Source organism: Furipterus horrens, unplaced genomic scaffold (assembly GCF_987537825.1).
Source record: "Furipterus horrens unplaced genomic scaffold, mFurHor1.1.pri manual_scaffold_2, whole genome shotgun sequence".
Lineage (NCBI taxonomy): Eukaryota > Metazoa > Chordata > Mammalia > Chiroptera > Furipteridae > Furipterus > Furipterus horrens.
In genome coordinates, this window is record NW_028327172.1 from 173,171,697 (window position 1) to 173,188,674 (window position 16,978).

General features: G+C 37.1%; 1 protein-coding gene across 6 annotated transcripts in view; it reads right to left on the reverse strand.

Annotated features, from left to right (window-relative positions):
- The window catches only part of SLC4A4 (solute carrier family 4 member 4), a 331,756-nt gene that overhangs the window by 130,608 nt on the left and 184,170 nt on the right, over window positions 1-16,978 (reverse strand). For all 6 annotated transcript variants that reach the window (XM_090266786.1, XM_090266782.1, XM_090266785.1 and 3 more), the window contains one exon: window positions 5,098-5,174. In XM_090266786.1, coding sequence (XP_090122912.1) covers window positions 5,098-5,174 — 77 coding nt within the window. The remainder of the gene's footprint in view (window positions 1-5,097; window positions 5,175-16,978) is intronic.

Genomic DNA, 16,978 nt, shown 5'->3' on the forward strand with positions numbered 1-16,978 from the left:
TATCTTTACAACTCTTATTGTAAACGTTTTTTAACCATGCCCTTAAAGCAATCATCATAAGAAACTGCTGCTTTCTGGTTGTGTAACAATTTGCCACTTCCAAGGGGAAAAATGTTTGGTTTTGGGGTTTGTTTTTTTTTAATGCAGCCTTGGTCAGAAGTAGGTAACATGTGACATGAGAGTAGACACCCATCAAAGATGAATGTTGATGGCAGTCTACGACTCTCTGCAATATACAGGGAGGGGCAAAAGTAGGTTTACAGCTGTTTGCATGGAAAATACAATAATTACAAGAATAAGCTCTGTGTTTCACATACTCACAACTGTAAACCTATTTTTGCCCCAGCCTGTATTCCGAGTATATTTGTGGTATAGGAATGTGACAGAATACTTCCTATTAAAAAGAAGGGGTAAAAGTGATATTCCAGTTAACTACTTAAGACATGTAAAACCTGCCGTGCCTCTTATTAAATGCCAGATATGGAAATGTCCTGCAGTGCTCCTGGAGTTCAATTCTTTCATAGGAAGAGATAAGAGTATGGTCAGGAGCCCCACTCAGCTGCTGTGTCCTCCTCCTATACACCTGATGCTCCTTTCTGAACGATGAAGACAATGATGCTTGTCACTGTTCCTCAGAGAGTCCTCTAATGAAGGTTTCATGAGTCACGTGTTTTACCCAGATGACATGTCTAACATCAGCGGATAAAAACATCAAGAGAATTGAAGCCCTGGCTGGTGTAGCTTAGTGGATTGAGTGCTAGCCTATGAACTAAAGGGTTGCCAGTTCAATTCACAGTCAGGGCACATGCCTGGGTTGTGGGCCCAAGGTCTCCAGTCGGGGGCGCACAAGAGGCATTGACGTTCCTCTCCCTCTCCTTCTCCCTCCCCCTCTCTCTAAAAATAAAAAAAATCTTTATTAAAAATAAATAAATAAATAAATAAATAAATAAAAAAGAAACTGGAGGTATAGATACAACCACTCAAAAGCTCAATCTCACTCCACTCATTGGCCTACATCCACCTCTAGTGCATTAAAATATTTTTATTGGTATTATTTAATAATTTAATCAAATTAATAGTACATAAAAATACTTTCAATAGGAAACTTTTTCTTTCTTACAATGCTTCTCTGGAACAGAAGAACTTCCTTTGCTTGATAGGAATAAGGTTGTGATGTCTATGGCAAATACATTAAGAAATTGGCTATTGGGTCTGCAGAGCTCTCAGTTTAACGCACTGAAGTGCTCATACAATGCTTAATTATAGGAACAACACTAGATGATCCAGAACACTGGCAAATTCCTCCACTCCATCACATAGATCCCCAGGGATCTTTTAAAAATGTAAATCAGAACCTACAAGTCTCCAGATAAAGATAAAATTATGTCTCACTCAATTCAGAATAAAATTAAAAGTTCGCCCGCAGACTTCCCTGGCCTCACCTACATCTGCACACCTGCTGCCTTTTCCCAGCCACTCTGGATATTTTCTTCTTCTCCCTGTTTTTTGAATATACCACACCCATTCCTGCCTCAATCTTCACTCTTGCTTTTTGCCTCAGCCTAGAAACCTCAAGTCCCAGATCTTTTCCTCCTTGCCTAGCCCTCCTACCTGAAATAGCTTGCCTGTACCTCTCCACATTATCCTGTTGTGTTTTCAGGATAGCACTTATTATTGTGTGAAATTATCCTATCTGTTTACTTGTTTTTGATGTTTATTGTCTATCTGTCTCCCAAAAGCACGAAAGCTCCATGAGTCAAAAGATTTATTTGTCTCATTCACCTCTGGAACCATACCACCAGGTACATATTCCAGCATAGAATATATTTTTTGACAGAATGAACAAGTTTAAATCAATGCAGCATACAGTTATGGGGTGATTTAGAAATCCAAATTTATTGCAACATCACAGTTACTTAAAACCATAGTTCTAAATTTTACAAAAGACCGCTTTTTCTTACTAAAAATGCAAGATAGACCTTAGTTAACTTCAGATGGTTTCATCTGCTTCATTTTCACACTAATAAAGAATCTGTGTTTAAATGATCTGGATAAACAGCTTTCACAGAAAAAGAGCGCTATGAAAATGGGAAAGTTCAATTGTCCCAATTTTAATTGGAACATAGGTTCAATACGTGGGTTCTTGAAATCAGTACAAACATTGGTGCTTCTCAAATGCCACTAATAACCATTGATTAATTATTTAAGGCTATGGGATAGAGTTATCAGGTGAGAGAAGCAAGCTATACAAAGCCAAATTTTTTTTTTTCTGCTCTTACAGTTGCTCCAATTATTTCCTCCTTTGCTCTCCTCTGCCCCACCTGCCCACTTACATAGTCAAATTTATTTTGTAAAGGGAAAAGATGACGACAAACATCATTTTTGTTAATGATATAAGTAGCAAGCTAATCCCCTTGGAAGGGGACACCAAAGATAATCATTGCAATGACCACATCAGTTCCCATCAAGGACACCTGGCAAAGGAAAGCTGTGGCCACTGAACCACAAGGAAGCAAACTGCAGTAATCAGAACTATGGGAATTTACGACATGTAATGACTGTAACCACCTCCTCACAGCACACCTTTGTTCTCAGACTCACATATTTGATTCCGTCTGAAGCTCTCCTGACACAGCAGTGTTTCACTGGTCCCTAAACACACTAAAGGATTATACCCTCAGAAAACATGAGCCTTTCTTAGCCACTGTACCTTCTCTGAGGAGTGGAGCGAGATGGCCACTGCTGAGTGTAAGAAGGTTTTTTGGCAGAGCCATGAAAAAAAAAGGAAGTGCTATTGTATCTTTCTACCACTGTGAATATGAAATGGCTATTTATGCTAAGGGAAGCTTTATGTGAACTTAGGATGGAAATCTTCGGAACAATGAAAACTCATCTCAGCGGATAAGGGTTGTTCAATCACAAAAATGTTTCTTTCTAGATTTGATTTTAAGGCAGTCACGGCTTAGCAGTTTCAAACTTATACATGGTTTAATCGTTTCATTCTTTTCCTCTCTGACAAAATATTTAAATTCAGGTCTATTTCTGCAAAAGACCAAGACGTCAAAAATAGAAATAAAGACAGCCAAGTACATTTAAAGATAATAGGCAATAGATAGTGTTAAAAGTGATTACAGTACACTTCAGAAGTAAATCTTAGGCCAAATCCCCCCAGAAGATCTATGGATAGGTTCTCAGAAAAGTTAGCTAGACAATGAGTATGATGAAAGTGAACACCAGCTAAGAAGGTACCAAGATATATGAGCCCTAAATGTCTCTCTGAGGATCTGTAAGGTATTTCTACAACTACTGCAACTGCCTCTGCCTATGGACTGCGGTTTCACTTAAGATTGGTCATGTAATTCTGAGATGTTACTGCATTATTGATAAACTTGGAAAAAAAATGTCAAGTCCTTTTAAAAGTCATTGTACCATCCTGAGCTCAGCACCTCAACCAGAGAACTGGAGCTAAGAGGTAACATGATGAGAAAGATTTTCTCATCCTCACAACTGCTTCAATACTCACATGAAGATGAGCGCTAAACCCATTATATTCGATAAGCACTCACCAAACTTACACACTTTTAAAAGAACAGAAACGAAATAAATGGACAAAGAAAAACTGATCAATCTAAGGTAACTGAGGAAGATAACTGGATAATGAAGAAAAAAAAATCTTCCATAGCAACAAAGTAGAAGAGATTATTTATATAGATTTACAAGTAGATGAGCTCCAGATGTTTTGGTTTTTTTAATCTACTTCTCCCCAAGTGTTTTTCTGCTTAATAAATATAACATCCAAGCTGGAATATTGTTGAAGCGTTGAATCACCTAAAGTTTGGCTTGCTCTTCTTCTGCTGTTAACTATTTTAAGCTATTTCTCATTAAGGCAGCCACTACTGGAATCATCAGTACATAGGCTTGGCAGAGCCGGAGAGAAAAAGGACAGTCCACAGATTTGTTTCTTCTGTTTTCCCAAAACAGAATCTCATAAAAAATATGCCCCCAAATCTTGTCACTATGTAGCTGACAGAAAAAAGAAATTCTGCTCCTATTCATAACTCTGAACATTAAACCCATTGCTTGTGCTACTGAGAAGCTATATAGCTCCAGGAAGTTGTGAGGCACCATCGTAATTGTTCACACTGTATCCAGGCAGAATAATCAGTCAGTCAGAAACTGTAGTTCCAGTCGGATGGAAGTTTTTTGGGCCAACTTGGAAAAGCATACAGAACAAGTTTGACTTTACTGCCAACATCATTTCCAGGACATTCGCTAATTAATTATAAAAGCTTTTTCAAAACAAATTTGAGCCTGGCAAACTTTTTTTTTCCTACCTAAACAGAGGAAGAAAATGCAGGTTAAAAAGTTAAAAGCCCTAGTTTATTGGGGTTTTTTTGACATAGCCTCATCTTCTTTGCAAGCCCATTTTCTACTTCTCATTCTTGGTATATGAAGTTAATAAAATAGTGGGTAACGAAACTGGAACTATTAGTTTGAATTCCTACTCTACTGTGGGTTGTAGAAAAGATCATGGGGTCAATTTTAAAGTTTCTCTTCAAACTCTTACATGGGAAGCAAAGAACAGAGCTTCCTCCTCTTTGAGGGAGATGAAGACTTCATTGCATTAACTATAGCTATGATAAGAGATGGATACTTACTACTTACTCTATGTTTTAATAGACAAATATATAGCTAATGAAACTATATTACCTTTGCCAAAAGTATACCCAAGAGTTAACGATTGCCAGAATTTCTTAGCCTTTTTAATCCCTGCACTTTTTCATAAAGCATCTTATTTAACCCTGAGGTAAGGATTATTATTACTATTTTAAAGCTAATACAACTATAGTTACAAGATTAAATTACCCAAAAGAATACATCTGTAAAGGCTGGAGTCAAGACTCTAATTCTTGGTTTCTGAACTTCAAACCCCTGCACATACTGCCTCCTCTTCTCTCAGAAAAAATGCAAAAAACCCATCTGCACATACTGGTTCATTTTAATAATGGGAACTATCATTTCCAATCTTTTCCAGTACCTTCTAGATATACATATGGTCTTACATTGCAAAGAAGCAAGAATGAATTCTTGGCTTACCTGGTCCTTCTCTGGTTTATCAGAAATGTCATTCAGACTGGAGGAAGTCAGATCTCTGTGGGTCATGCCTGGGCTACCTAGGAAAACAAAAATAAATCTTAATTAAAGACTTCTTTTCAAAAACACAGAGACTTTGGTTGCGTATTTCATCCAAGCTGGTAGATGACAATGGGCATGGTGATGATGCTTTAGCTGCATTCAGGCTGAAGCACAAACAAGGTTAAATGAAAAGTATGAAAGGTACGAAAAATTCCAAATAACTTGTGGAAGTTTTACTGCCAGTCTCTATGTTAAGTTAAACTTTGAAAGAAACATCAAAAACTGTAAGCATAGAAATAAACTTACTCCTGGCTTGGTTTGGTTCTTGTCGCAGCCCTTTATGCACATCCTAATCTACCTGCTGTCCTTTCCTGTGCCAAGCCTTGCACACACAGGCTCTGTCCTCATGTCAGCAGAGCTGGCCCCAGGATGCAGTAGCCTAGCCATCCTCTCCCCCAGGCCTCTGCAGTCCTTCCTAGGACTCTACTCATTAAGATCAACCCAAAAAGCCATCTGTGTCCCCTCTGCTAGCTAATACTTCGATCAAGACTATTTCCTCTTAGTGGGCAACTGGTCCAGAATCCCCATTCTTTGCCTCAAAATAGTGTTATCACAGGCTCCCCTTACTTTCTGCATTCCCATTTGCCAGATAATAATAAGTGTATCATTTCTTCCCCCTTGACATGCCAAACTTCTTATTCAAGTCCAAGGGATGCTTTATGGGAACCAAGCTCTCTGGCAATACATGTAGCTGCTGTAGGTAAAATCCACTGGCATTCCAGTCAATGACTTTAGACACTATTATACAAGAACAGGAAGAAGGACATCTAGAAGAGTGAGAGATCATTTTCAAGTAACTGTGTTAATCAACAGATTACTGAACTTTCATTCGACAGTTGGACCTGAAATTTCTGGGCTTACTAAGCAAAAGAGTAACTTCTCAAAGCCAGGATGCTTGACTCAACCCATGCAGGATGCTGAGTAAAGCATTCATCCTTAATCCTCAATGATCTGACTTGGGCCAGTCTTCACACCAAGAGGACAAAGGTTGGTAAAAAAAAAAAAAAAAAAAAAAAAGGCACCGAGGTTTGAACACAGCTTCATATTTGCTTCCAAATAATTCTTTAGATTAACATACTTTAATTCCTTCAGATCAAAACTTCAACACATAATTTTACAAAAAACTACAATCTACTCCTAATAATTTAATGTTTATATAACAGCAGCTCTTTAAATAATATAATTGTCTTTAACTACTGAATCAGAAAAATCCTAATTTTCTTGGGCTGGCAAGACAGGGTATTTTCCACTCCATTGCATTTCATTGAGTAAGCATGTCCTAGACTGCTTAAACCCTTTACCTGGTGGGATATTTTATTCTAGGAAAATCTGAGCACAGAGCATTTTTCAAAGGAGAGTAAAACATCTGAAAAAATGCTTTATGAGCAAAATTAAAAGAACTTTGAAGGCCACATTTTTTTCTCTGAAATGTATACCAGGTTTCTAGTGTTCCCTGAATACAAACAATACCAGGTACAAACATAAATGCCCCAATAGAATACTGGGTTTAAAACTAATAGAGAATGAGGAATACATATAACTTTGCACTTTATATTAAAAACAAAACTAGCTTCCCTGGCCAGGTGGTTCAGTTAGTTGGAGTAGTTAGTTGGAGTGTCGTCCTGTACACCAAAAAGGTTGAGGGTTTGATCCCTGGTCAAGGCACATACGTAGGTTGCAGATTCCATCCCTGGTTGGAAAGTGTACGGGAAGCAACCAATCAATGCTTCTCATATCTATATTTCTCTCTCTCTCTCTCTCTCTCTCTCTCTCTCTCTCTCTCTCTCTCTCTCTCTCTCTCTCCCTCTGTTCCTCACTCCCTCCCTCTCTTTCAAATCAACAAACAAAACCAGTTATTTGAAATATAACAGGTGAAAATTCTCCCTAAGGAATCTAAACTATATATCCCTAAGGCAATGAAGGCTTAGCAATCCTAATCGTAAATTAAAAGTAGCTTAAGGAAATGATTAGATAAGACTAATTTCTAATTATAAAGCAATCATATTAAGTGGAAACACTGAAATAAATTAAAAGCAGCCTTTCATTAAGTAATTTAAATTTCCTGGGCAATATCCTGATTTGCTTTGGAAACTAATATTCCTAAGGTATATTTCAACCCAACCACTGTCCTAACTGCTATAAAATCTGACTAGGTAGAAGCCAAATGAATAGGATTTTTATTATAATGGTAATCTTGATTGATGTCACAACTTTTCCAAGAAACCTCATATACTGTCTCATCATTTCTCTCATTTCTGAAAGACAGTTATAGTATGGCTATCTGTATTTGCACTATACGCAGAGAAGAATGAGGCACAAATCCAAGGAAGAGGTAGAAACCAGATGGGGAAGAAGAGGCCAGTGTTAAGAAATAATCAAATCTAATGTTCCTCCTCATTTTATCTTATTCTCATTAATAAAAGTAGTGTTAATAAAAAAAGTAGTATTTAAAAGTAATATTAGTATTATTCACTAATATTTAACTTGGTAATACACTGGAAGAATTCTGAAGTCAACACTTCCAGGTAAACCCCATGCAAGATGATCAGCATTCTTCAATCTTTTCCTGCCTCCCTCCCTAGCAAACTCCTCACTCCTAAACCGTAACACCTTGAACCACAGAAAAATGCTTTCCAATGCAATGACTCCCAAAGTGTAGTCCCCAGACCAACAAACAGCATCAGCATCCCATGAGCACCAGTCAGAAATACAAACTCCTGGACTCGCCCAGACCTACTCTATGAAAACTCGAAGTATGGTGCTTAGCAATGTGGGTATCAACAAACCTTGGAAGTGATTCTGAAACATGTAAAATTTTGAGAACTACTGCTCAGATTAAATCAGTAATCCTAATCCAGTCAGAGTCTGAGCTGAAAGATGCTTATGTAAGTGGAAGTAGCCAGAGTGGTAGCTCTGATAACCTTGCTCTCTTCCAAGCTACTGCTCCAAACGCTCACATCTCAAGCAAATCATTTAATTAGCATCCTTACCAAATAAGCACACCAAAATGATCAGACTTGCCTTTTACTCTAAATCCTCATCTACACTATCAAATAAATATTTAACTTTGTTTTGGAAGATCACTGTTCAATCAGGCTTTTCCAGAAACATACCACCCAATTCAAAAAGACAAGAGCCAAAACAGATTACAAACCAGATTATATCTGGGAATCAGAACTTTTGAGTGTGGCATTTTAGCAAACCCAGAAGCTGTTACACAACAGGTCCCTAATAACAATGTTCTGTTGTGAATATTTTGCGCCGGATATCCAATAAGACACATTGTAAGAATAAACCAGTGCTTTCTATTTAGAGTTTTGTCCTATAATGTAAACTCATTATACTGCAATCCTGAGTAAATAGTAGTAGGAGAAAAAATCACCTTGCATCAAAAAGATGTGTTACAAGGATACCCTAAAGTGCTAATTCTTGGGGGGGGGGGGGGGGACGGTGATTCCTTTACTCAAAGCTACCACCAGCAGACCCTTTCCATCTAAGATCCAGAACATACAGATGTCTTAAAACTGCTCTTGGTCCAAACAAACTGTTTTTGTTCAAGCTTTGGTTTTTGATAAAGAAGAAAAAGAAGGACCAGCCTCCTGCGTATAATTATAATGAATTCCCATATCACTGTTTTCTTGCCATTAAAAAAAAAAAAGCTTTGGAGAATCACATTCTCAAGCAGTTTCACACAATCAAAAACAATTTCATTTTCAAAGTACCCACTTGGCAGGTACATACTGTCTTCTCTAAAAATTACTTGCATTCTCTATTAGGTTTGATAATCATTATTATTCTTTAGCACACATGGAGCAATTCATAAAGTCCTCTGCAATTGTATCTATTAGATATAATAAACAGGATTGGAGAGACTGTACAGCATAGGAAAAGGATGATATTTAAATGTGTACATATTACATTAAAGAAGTGTTTATATGTATATAATATTTGTCGGCAGCCGTCCGTCTCGAGAGACGATGGTGTAGCTTCTTAAGAGTCTATCTGCACCGCCGAGAATGGTTGTGCAGTCCGACTCGGGAGTGACACGGTATCTGTCTCCTCCCGTGTTGAATCGACATCTTGCGATGACGCTGGAGTGTCCTCTCCAGTGAAGCTGAAGCTACAGAGCCTGGGCAGGGTGATATGGAGGGTCTGCTGTTGCCCATGCAGCAGACCCCCCCTCTCTTCGCAGCTGAAGGGTCCAAGGGAAAGACGGAGTCAATACAGCTTGGCTTCAGGTGCGCCGCAGGAGTTGCCGGTGTTGACTACAACGTCAAACCGCCTTAGGGACTCCGGCTCCGGATTTTCTGTCGGGGTTTACTCCCCTAGCCTTTCCCCTGAAGAGGTATGCCGCAAGGCAGCGGAGGTTTTTTGGAGTCAGAGTTTTCCTTCTCTGATGTGCCCTGACTGGAAGATCGAACCAGCGACACTTAGCTCGCAGGCCGATGCTCAATCCACTGAGCCAAACCAGCCAGGGTGTGTATATAATATAGTGACACACATATTTCCACACGCACAGCTTTATAACAAGCCAATAGAGAACCTAGAGACAAACCAAAACAAAGATCACATGGGCTAGGAAATAAGTTGGATTTTTATTCTTACTAATAATTACATATTTTAGCATAAACTTTACTAAGGTGACTTAGATATAATGGACACTTAAATGAATCTGGGCATTAATGTCAGAAAGTTCATAGCCATGGGAATGATTTGAACTACTGGGGACCACAAAATGAATCATGTAGCTTCAGAATAGTGCATGCTAATGTGCTCTGTCTCCCACTAACTCACTGATATCTTCCCCACACCTTGTTGACATAACCAGTACTAACCTACTGGAAAATGTCTATATCTAAGATTAAGGGTCAACTGATTTTGAGTACTAGGCCCTCTAACTTACATTATCTTAATCTTCATATAACCACTTTGAGTGAATGTTATTATTACCACTTTAACATAAACAAAATGAACTACAAGGAGGTTAAATTTATGGTCATAAAGCAAGTGGTAAAAACATAACTGAAATCTGGATCTCTTAATATGAACCCCACTGCCCCTCAGGAAAAAAAGAACTGGCTTATGTTATTTACAAATAAATACATAAACTTCATCACTTCTAATGAAGAGAAAAGTTAATCTATAACTACAAAGTATATATTCTATTTCCATGCCAATTATGTGCAATATAGTATACTAATAATGTTTAAGGTAGAAATGTTCTTGGTTTCCAATTTTAGTTGTTCCCAAAAATAAATTTTAATTTCTTTGTTTTTTTCACTTTCATAAAGAAAAAAAATGGGGGGTATTCAACTCAGCTACTCTGTTTGTCATTGAGATTAAATGGAAACTCCAAACCACAGCTCTGTAACAACGAAGCGAGTATGCTAAAAACAATAGCAATGTAATTTTAAAAAGCAATAATGCTACATGCTTCTGAATGTGTTAATTCAGAGTCATAGTCAAGTGTTTGTAAAATTCCACAATGATCATACAGCCAATTGCTCATTATTTCCATATTGGTTTTCCACATTTCGGATTACTGCCACTGCATTTTCTTCCCATTTCAACCACTCAGTCAGGACTATAATGAGACAGGAGAATAAATCACAGCAAATTTGACTGAAAAAGTCTAAAAAGAATGGCTAAAAGATAAGCTTGGATTTTGCCAGACCAGTCTCCTAGTTTTCCATGGCAACAGAATTTCAGGAGCACTCCCCACCAAAAATAATAATAAAATAAGCATGTCATTAAAAAGTCCAACCCATTCTCATTCCCCACCTACAAACAAAATATAGAAATATTTAAAATGTAAATATTAGAGTAAGGAAACTTAAAAATATTATCAGAAGGAGCTCTCTGAAGGAATTTCATAACTAAGAGGAAAATCAGTTTGGACATTTTTCTTTATTTCAGTTGCAATTATCTTTTGTTTAGAGAAGTTTTGCTGTTTGTTTATGATTTAATATACTGTAAACTCCAAGGGTCCAGAACCAAGGACTTTGGTTTAACTTGTTCACAGTTATAGCCTTTGAGCTTGGTACTTATTGGCACTTAATAACTATTTGTGAATGAGTGAATAATAACTGGGTATCATTTAACTCCATTTCAAGTTATTACTATAAACACTACTGTTCAAAGTCCATTTCCTACGAAGGGAGATGCCATGTGCACACCCCAAGAGTCTCAGACTTGAAAAGCCTTAGAGTAAATAAGGAAGAAGTCTGTAGCTGGCCCAGAACTAACAGAATGACATGACTCTGCCAAGCAACCTAAAGCCTGTCAGCCAGCAGTGGAACAGAATGTAAGAAACAGTGAAGGGGATGGGGGTAAACCCTGTAAAGAAGAATCAGGAGGTGAGAATAAGAGGAGATGAAAGGGTGTCAGTACTTCAGTGAAAGGAAAGGAGGCGGGAGGGTAAAAAAGTCTAGGGGAAATGAAATAATTCAAATAATATGATTGACTTGGAAAGTGAAGCAAATTTAGAGGAAGGAAGAAGACATGAAAAGATTCAGATAACTATCAAAGTGTGTGAGTAAAGTCCTAGCCTAAAGCTAAAGTCATCCTTAATGTATGGGACAAAGACAATGGAGAAGACTTCCTTCTAGAGAGAACTAGAAGTGTGTAGAGGCCAAACCGCAACATAACAAACACTCATGCCAATGAGTCCTCACAGCAAACATTCTTTTCTTTTAATGACCATTCTCCACCCATTTGAGACCTCAGTTGTCCATGTGCCCCTTGATAATCTCTCCAACCTCAACTACCTTGACCCCATTCTCTCCTGTTTTTTAGTACTCTGACTATTCAGTGGGCTTATCCTCAGACTCAGTGTTAGCTCTTGGACATCTCAATGTCAAATATGCAAGGTTTTATCTCTTAATTCTAATTCTTTTAAAATTTCAATCAGCAAAAACAAAATGCTCTAGCCATGGAGGCTCCTATTTTAATAATATTGCACTGGATACTTAATTTCTATTATACTTTAAAATATACAGTGGAGAGTTCTTATTTAAAAAGCATTTCGCTCTCTTTCTGCATATAGACACACAAAAAAGATATTTAAAAAAATCTCTACTCAGCTGAAGAAACATTCAGAGATAAACGTGGACTGGAAAACTTACTAAATAGGGAATTTCCATAAAGTACTTTAAGGAATCTGTGGTCCTTGTTATTACATATAGTATTTGTGATCTTATAATATTTCTTTCTCTGTGTCACATGCATATACATACATACACACACACACACACACACACACACACACACACTATGAAAAAAGTTATTCTGTCCGAAGAATATAGGTGGAAGTATAAAAATAATTTGTGACATTATCTCACAAGAAAAGAAAAGAATACCATCAGCAAGCCTGTGCTAGTTAGTGAAAAGATAAGGGGAAAGATCAATGGCAGCTTATGACAGATGTAAACAAATATCCTGTTGCCTTATTTCCAAACAGGCACTGACCCAAGTCATTTTACTCAATGCCCCTAAGCCAAGAGACGGAGGGATTTCCAATAGGTTCCTGCAACCTCATCATTCCAACCACTTGTAGCAGTGCCTGATTTCAATACTTGGGCCTGCTTTTCTGTATCTATATGTAGACACCAGATATAAGCTACAGTGAAATTTTGCTAATTCAGATTAATAGAGTAATTCTCTAAATTGAAGTGTCTAAATTTAAAATAATTCATGAAAGCCACAAATTCAACTTAGTATATGACTTAGCAAATAAATTTATCTCTTTTTCTTCCTAGAAAATTATATATATATTATAAATCTCCACATCAATTAAAATTATATATAAACATATATATATATCTACAATTTAATACACTAGTAGAAAACCAATAGAAACAAGAGACTTCAAAATTTTCTGAAAGAAGAAGAGCAGATGGAGTATTAGAACCTGATATTATTTGCTGTATATAAAAATTGCAGTGTTAAATATGTGCAGAGAGGCACGTAGTCAAAAAAGAGATCTTCCCTGCAAAACTCCAAAGAAGCTCCACACTGGAAGAGGCCAAATAGAACAGAAGCTGAAAGAGATGAGTTTATGGAAACTCTGTGCACAGAAGGTTTACCACTGCCCCAGTGGGCAGAGCACCCAGCAGCCATTTACACCACGGGGCTCTTTGCTAGAGAGGTATTAGAAAAGACAAAGGTTATTAGGCAGGTGTTTGTACCTCAGAGCAAAGTCTTCCAAATTTCTAGAATTTAGGGAACACCTCAGGATAACATTTTCTACTCACTCAAAAATAAATCCTCTTTCTTAAATACAAATGAATGATTGAGGATCATCTCATCAGATATTTGAGAAAGGCCAAGACTAAAACATACACCAAAACAAGCATAAAAACACACAATTTCAATAAAAGAAATATAATTTTAGCCCTGGCTTGTGTGACTCAGTGGATTGAGTGCCAGCCGGGGAGCCAAAAGGTTGCTGGTTCAATTCTTGGTCAGGGTGCATGCCTGGGTTGCAGGCCAGGTCCCCAGCTGGAGGGGTGTGAGAGGCAACCAATCCATGTTTCTCTCTCACATCTGTTTCTCTCCTTCTCTTTCTCCCTCTTTAAAAAAAAAAGAAAAAAATGTAATTTTAAAATTTTAAATAAAAACCTTACTAGTGTGCAGAGAGATCTGAGAAGCTATTGTATTTCATAAAACATAAAGAGAATGCTATAAAAATAGAACAATAAAAATGTTTTAGAGTTACAAGTACTTCTAAGGACTATATATGATTGCAAAAATAAAACAATATACAAGTTAGAAAATAAAATCAAGAAAATATTACAAAGAAAGTAAGTGAAGAGGAAGAAAAGTAACCAGAAAATATGAGAGAAACGATCAGAGGAACAGAGGCTTACTCCAGGAAGGCCAATATTCCTTCTAAGCCAGGAAATATACCAAAGCTAAAGGACATGTTTCTTCAAATCACAAGGGTCCTTAGAGAAAAATAAGCAAATAAACCACACACACACACACACACACACATGCACACACTATCCAGCCCTGTATATAGATGAATCATTGTGAAACTTCATAATACGAAGAATAAATGGAATAATCTATGATTTTCTATCTAAAGAGGAAAATAAGATTCAGACTTTGGAATTCTCTTAAGCAACACAGATGATAGAAGAGAATGGAACCATGCTTTCAAAGTTCTGGAAGAAAAAATATTTTCAACCTAGAATACTGTGCCCATCCAAATAATAAAGTGTTTTGTTTTTTTTTTTAATGAAACTTTTAGGGAATTAAAAAATTTAAAATGTCAACTTTTATATACCCTTTCATACCAAGTTACTTAAAGTGTGTTTATGAAAATGAAGGAATAGACTAAGAAAAACAGATCATATGGTCTCGAACTCAGGAAAGCAAGAAAGTAAATGCTGGAACAGTGGCTGTGCAGCAGGTCTAGACGGCCATGGTGTCTTATGAAGCAGAGGTGGTGTAGGGGAGAAGGATACAAGGAGGTATCTATAGGGTTTATTAGTATCCTTGAGATTTTGAAAATTTGGGAATATAGTAACATTAGGTGATTCTCAAAAATGTAATTTAAAATTCCAGGTTAAAAAAGATGAACAAGAGCCCTGGCTGGTGTGGCTCAGTGGATTGAGTGCCAGCCTATGAACCAAAGGGTCGCTGGTTTGATTCCCAGTCAGGGCACATGCCTGGGTTGTGGGCCAGGTCCCCAGTTGGGGGGGTGTGAGAGGCAACCACACAATGATGTTTCTCTCCCTCTCTTTCTCCCTCCCTTCCCCTGTCTCTAAAAATAAATAAATAAAATCTTTAAAAAAAAATGTACAAGAGAGAAAATATAATTAGAGCCCATTATACAGCTTTAGAGTAAACTATAGTCATATAGTCATAATAATATAAATGCTACTATAGATTTCTGACTTTAGAATCAACTAACAGAAAAAGCACAGACTGTGTTTTTAGATAGAGACAAGAATATAAATCTAACCAACACTGGTAATAAATAGAAGAAGTACCTACAACAGAAACCTGGAAGTGAAAGTACCGAGGAGAGGGGCAGTAAAGGGCAGAGAAGCCAATGTCCTTTTCAAGTAAGAAGTCAAAAGATTCCACCAACACTTGACACAAAAATAAGTAAATAAATACATAAATACATGTTTTTTTACCTTAATTAAAAATGGAATAAGAATAAGTTAAAAAACATACTTAAAGGAAAAAAACATGGTTGCACAAAATAGGTAAAATGCTTTCTAGCAAAGAAAAATTTAACAGACAATATCTAAAGTTGATAAATCAGAAATAGCAAGATAAACTAATTATATAGAGATATGAAGAGATTCATGGAAAAAATTTTTAAATATTAAACAATTTAAAGAATTAGAAGTGGTTGTTACAAGGGTAGGCCTGGGAATAAGGAAGGTGAAGCAAAGCAGTAATTTTTCATTAGATGTCCTCTGTGCTAATTTCATAATCATTTGTACATAATGCTTTAATAAAAATATAATATGTATCTATTTATCATATGATAAATGTTAATAATTCTCCTTTTATTATTTCTAATTACTTGAGATTAAGTTGAAACATTGTTGCCTAGTAGACAACCTTGAGAGGTTTAATTAAATCAAACTTTAATATAAACACTGAGATCAAAATTTGAAAGAGTTTAAAATCAATTTTAAGCAGTATTAACATGCTACATGAAATAATACTTTACAGCAAGGGAAATTTTCTAGAAGGTTGTCTGAATTACCAAAGATTCACACCTGTGGCTTTAGTTAACAAAAACCCTTATATCTGAAGAATATATGCAGAAAAAAAGAAGAAGAAGAAAGCACATGCAGAAAAGCAAGCCGTTTAACAGTCCTACATCTGCAGCCAAATAAATACAGATATGGATGTCAATATCAATGTCAATAAGACACAGTTTACAAGTATTAACATATAGGTACAGACATAGACATAGTAATAAAACTTTAAAAGAGTGATAGACACATTCTCTGGGCCTCCACTTACAAATGGAGCCCCTCCCCACTGCTCTTGACTCAGGGCTCACAAATAGTGATTTGGAAAAAAGCCATTCAAATTGGCTTCCTTGTGCAGTAACTCCCATGGCCTTGATGACGCACATCCAGTTAGTTAATACACATTGGGCAATCGATGATCACAGGTCACCTGCAATTCAAAGAGCAGCCTCCAGGAAAGGACACAAACATCTCTGGGCCCATAATGCCTCTATCCCCAAAGTGACCCTGAAGACTCTCCACATTTAAGTACCGTAGGTCTGAGCAGGAGCAAAAGCGTGGTACAGAATTTTCCCTGCTGTGCACTTGCTCATACCCTCATTTTCTCCCCCTTGAAGAGGTTTATTATACAAATCAGCCAAAGTGACCTCTAGGTTCCACATGATGTGGTAGCTTTGTGACCTTAAGTGATCCTAGAGTTACTCTGAGGAATTCTGATCAGAATTAAGATGAGCCCTGCATTTCCCTCTTATTGAAAAGCCCAGGCTGAACTGGAATGCTCGCAGTTCCAATTTGATACTATCCTACTCCAAAATCACATCCAGTCCTTAGGTGCTAAGAAATCCCAAGGGCAAGGGTCTTTAACTCCATGACACAGACTTGGATGACACCAACTGGCACAGCTAACCATTTTTCTGACTGGTCGGCAGGAGGCTATAGTGTGGTGGCTCACACCTCACTTCTCTCAGATGAACCTAATGGGTCCATAAGGATAAATACAGATAGAACCCCAGAGATAATTTGTCAGCACAATATCATGGGAAGAAGACAAGATTAGA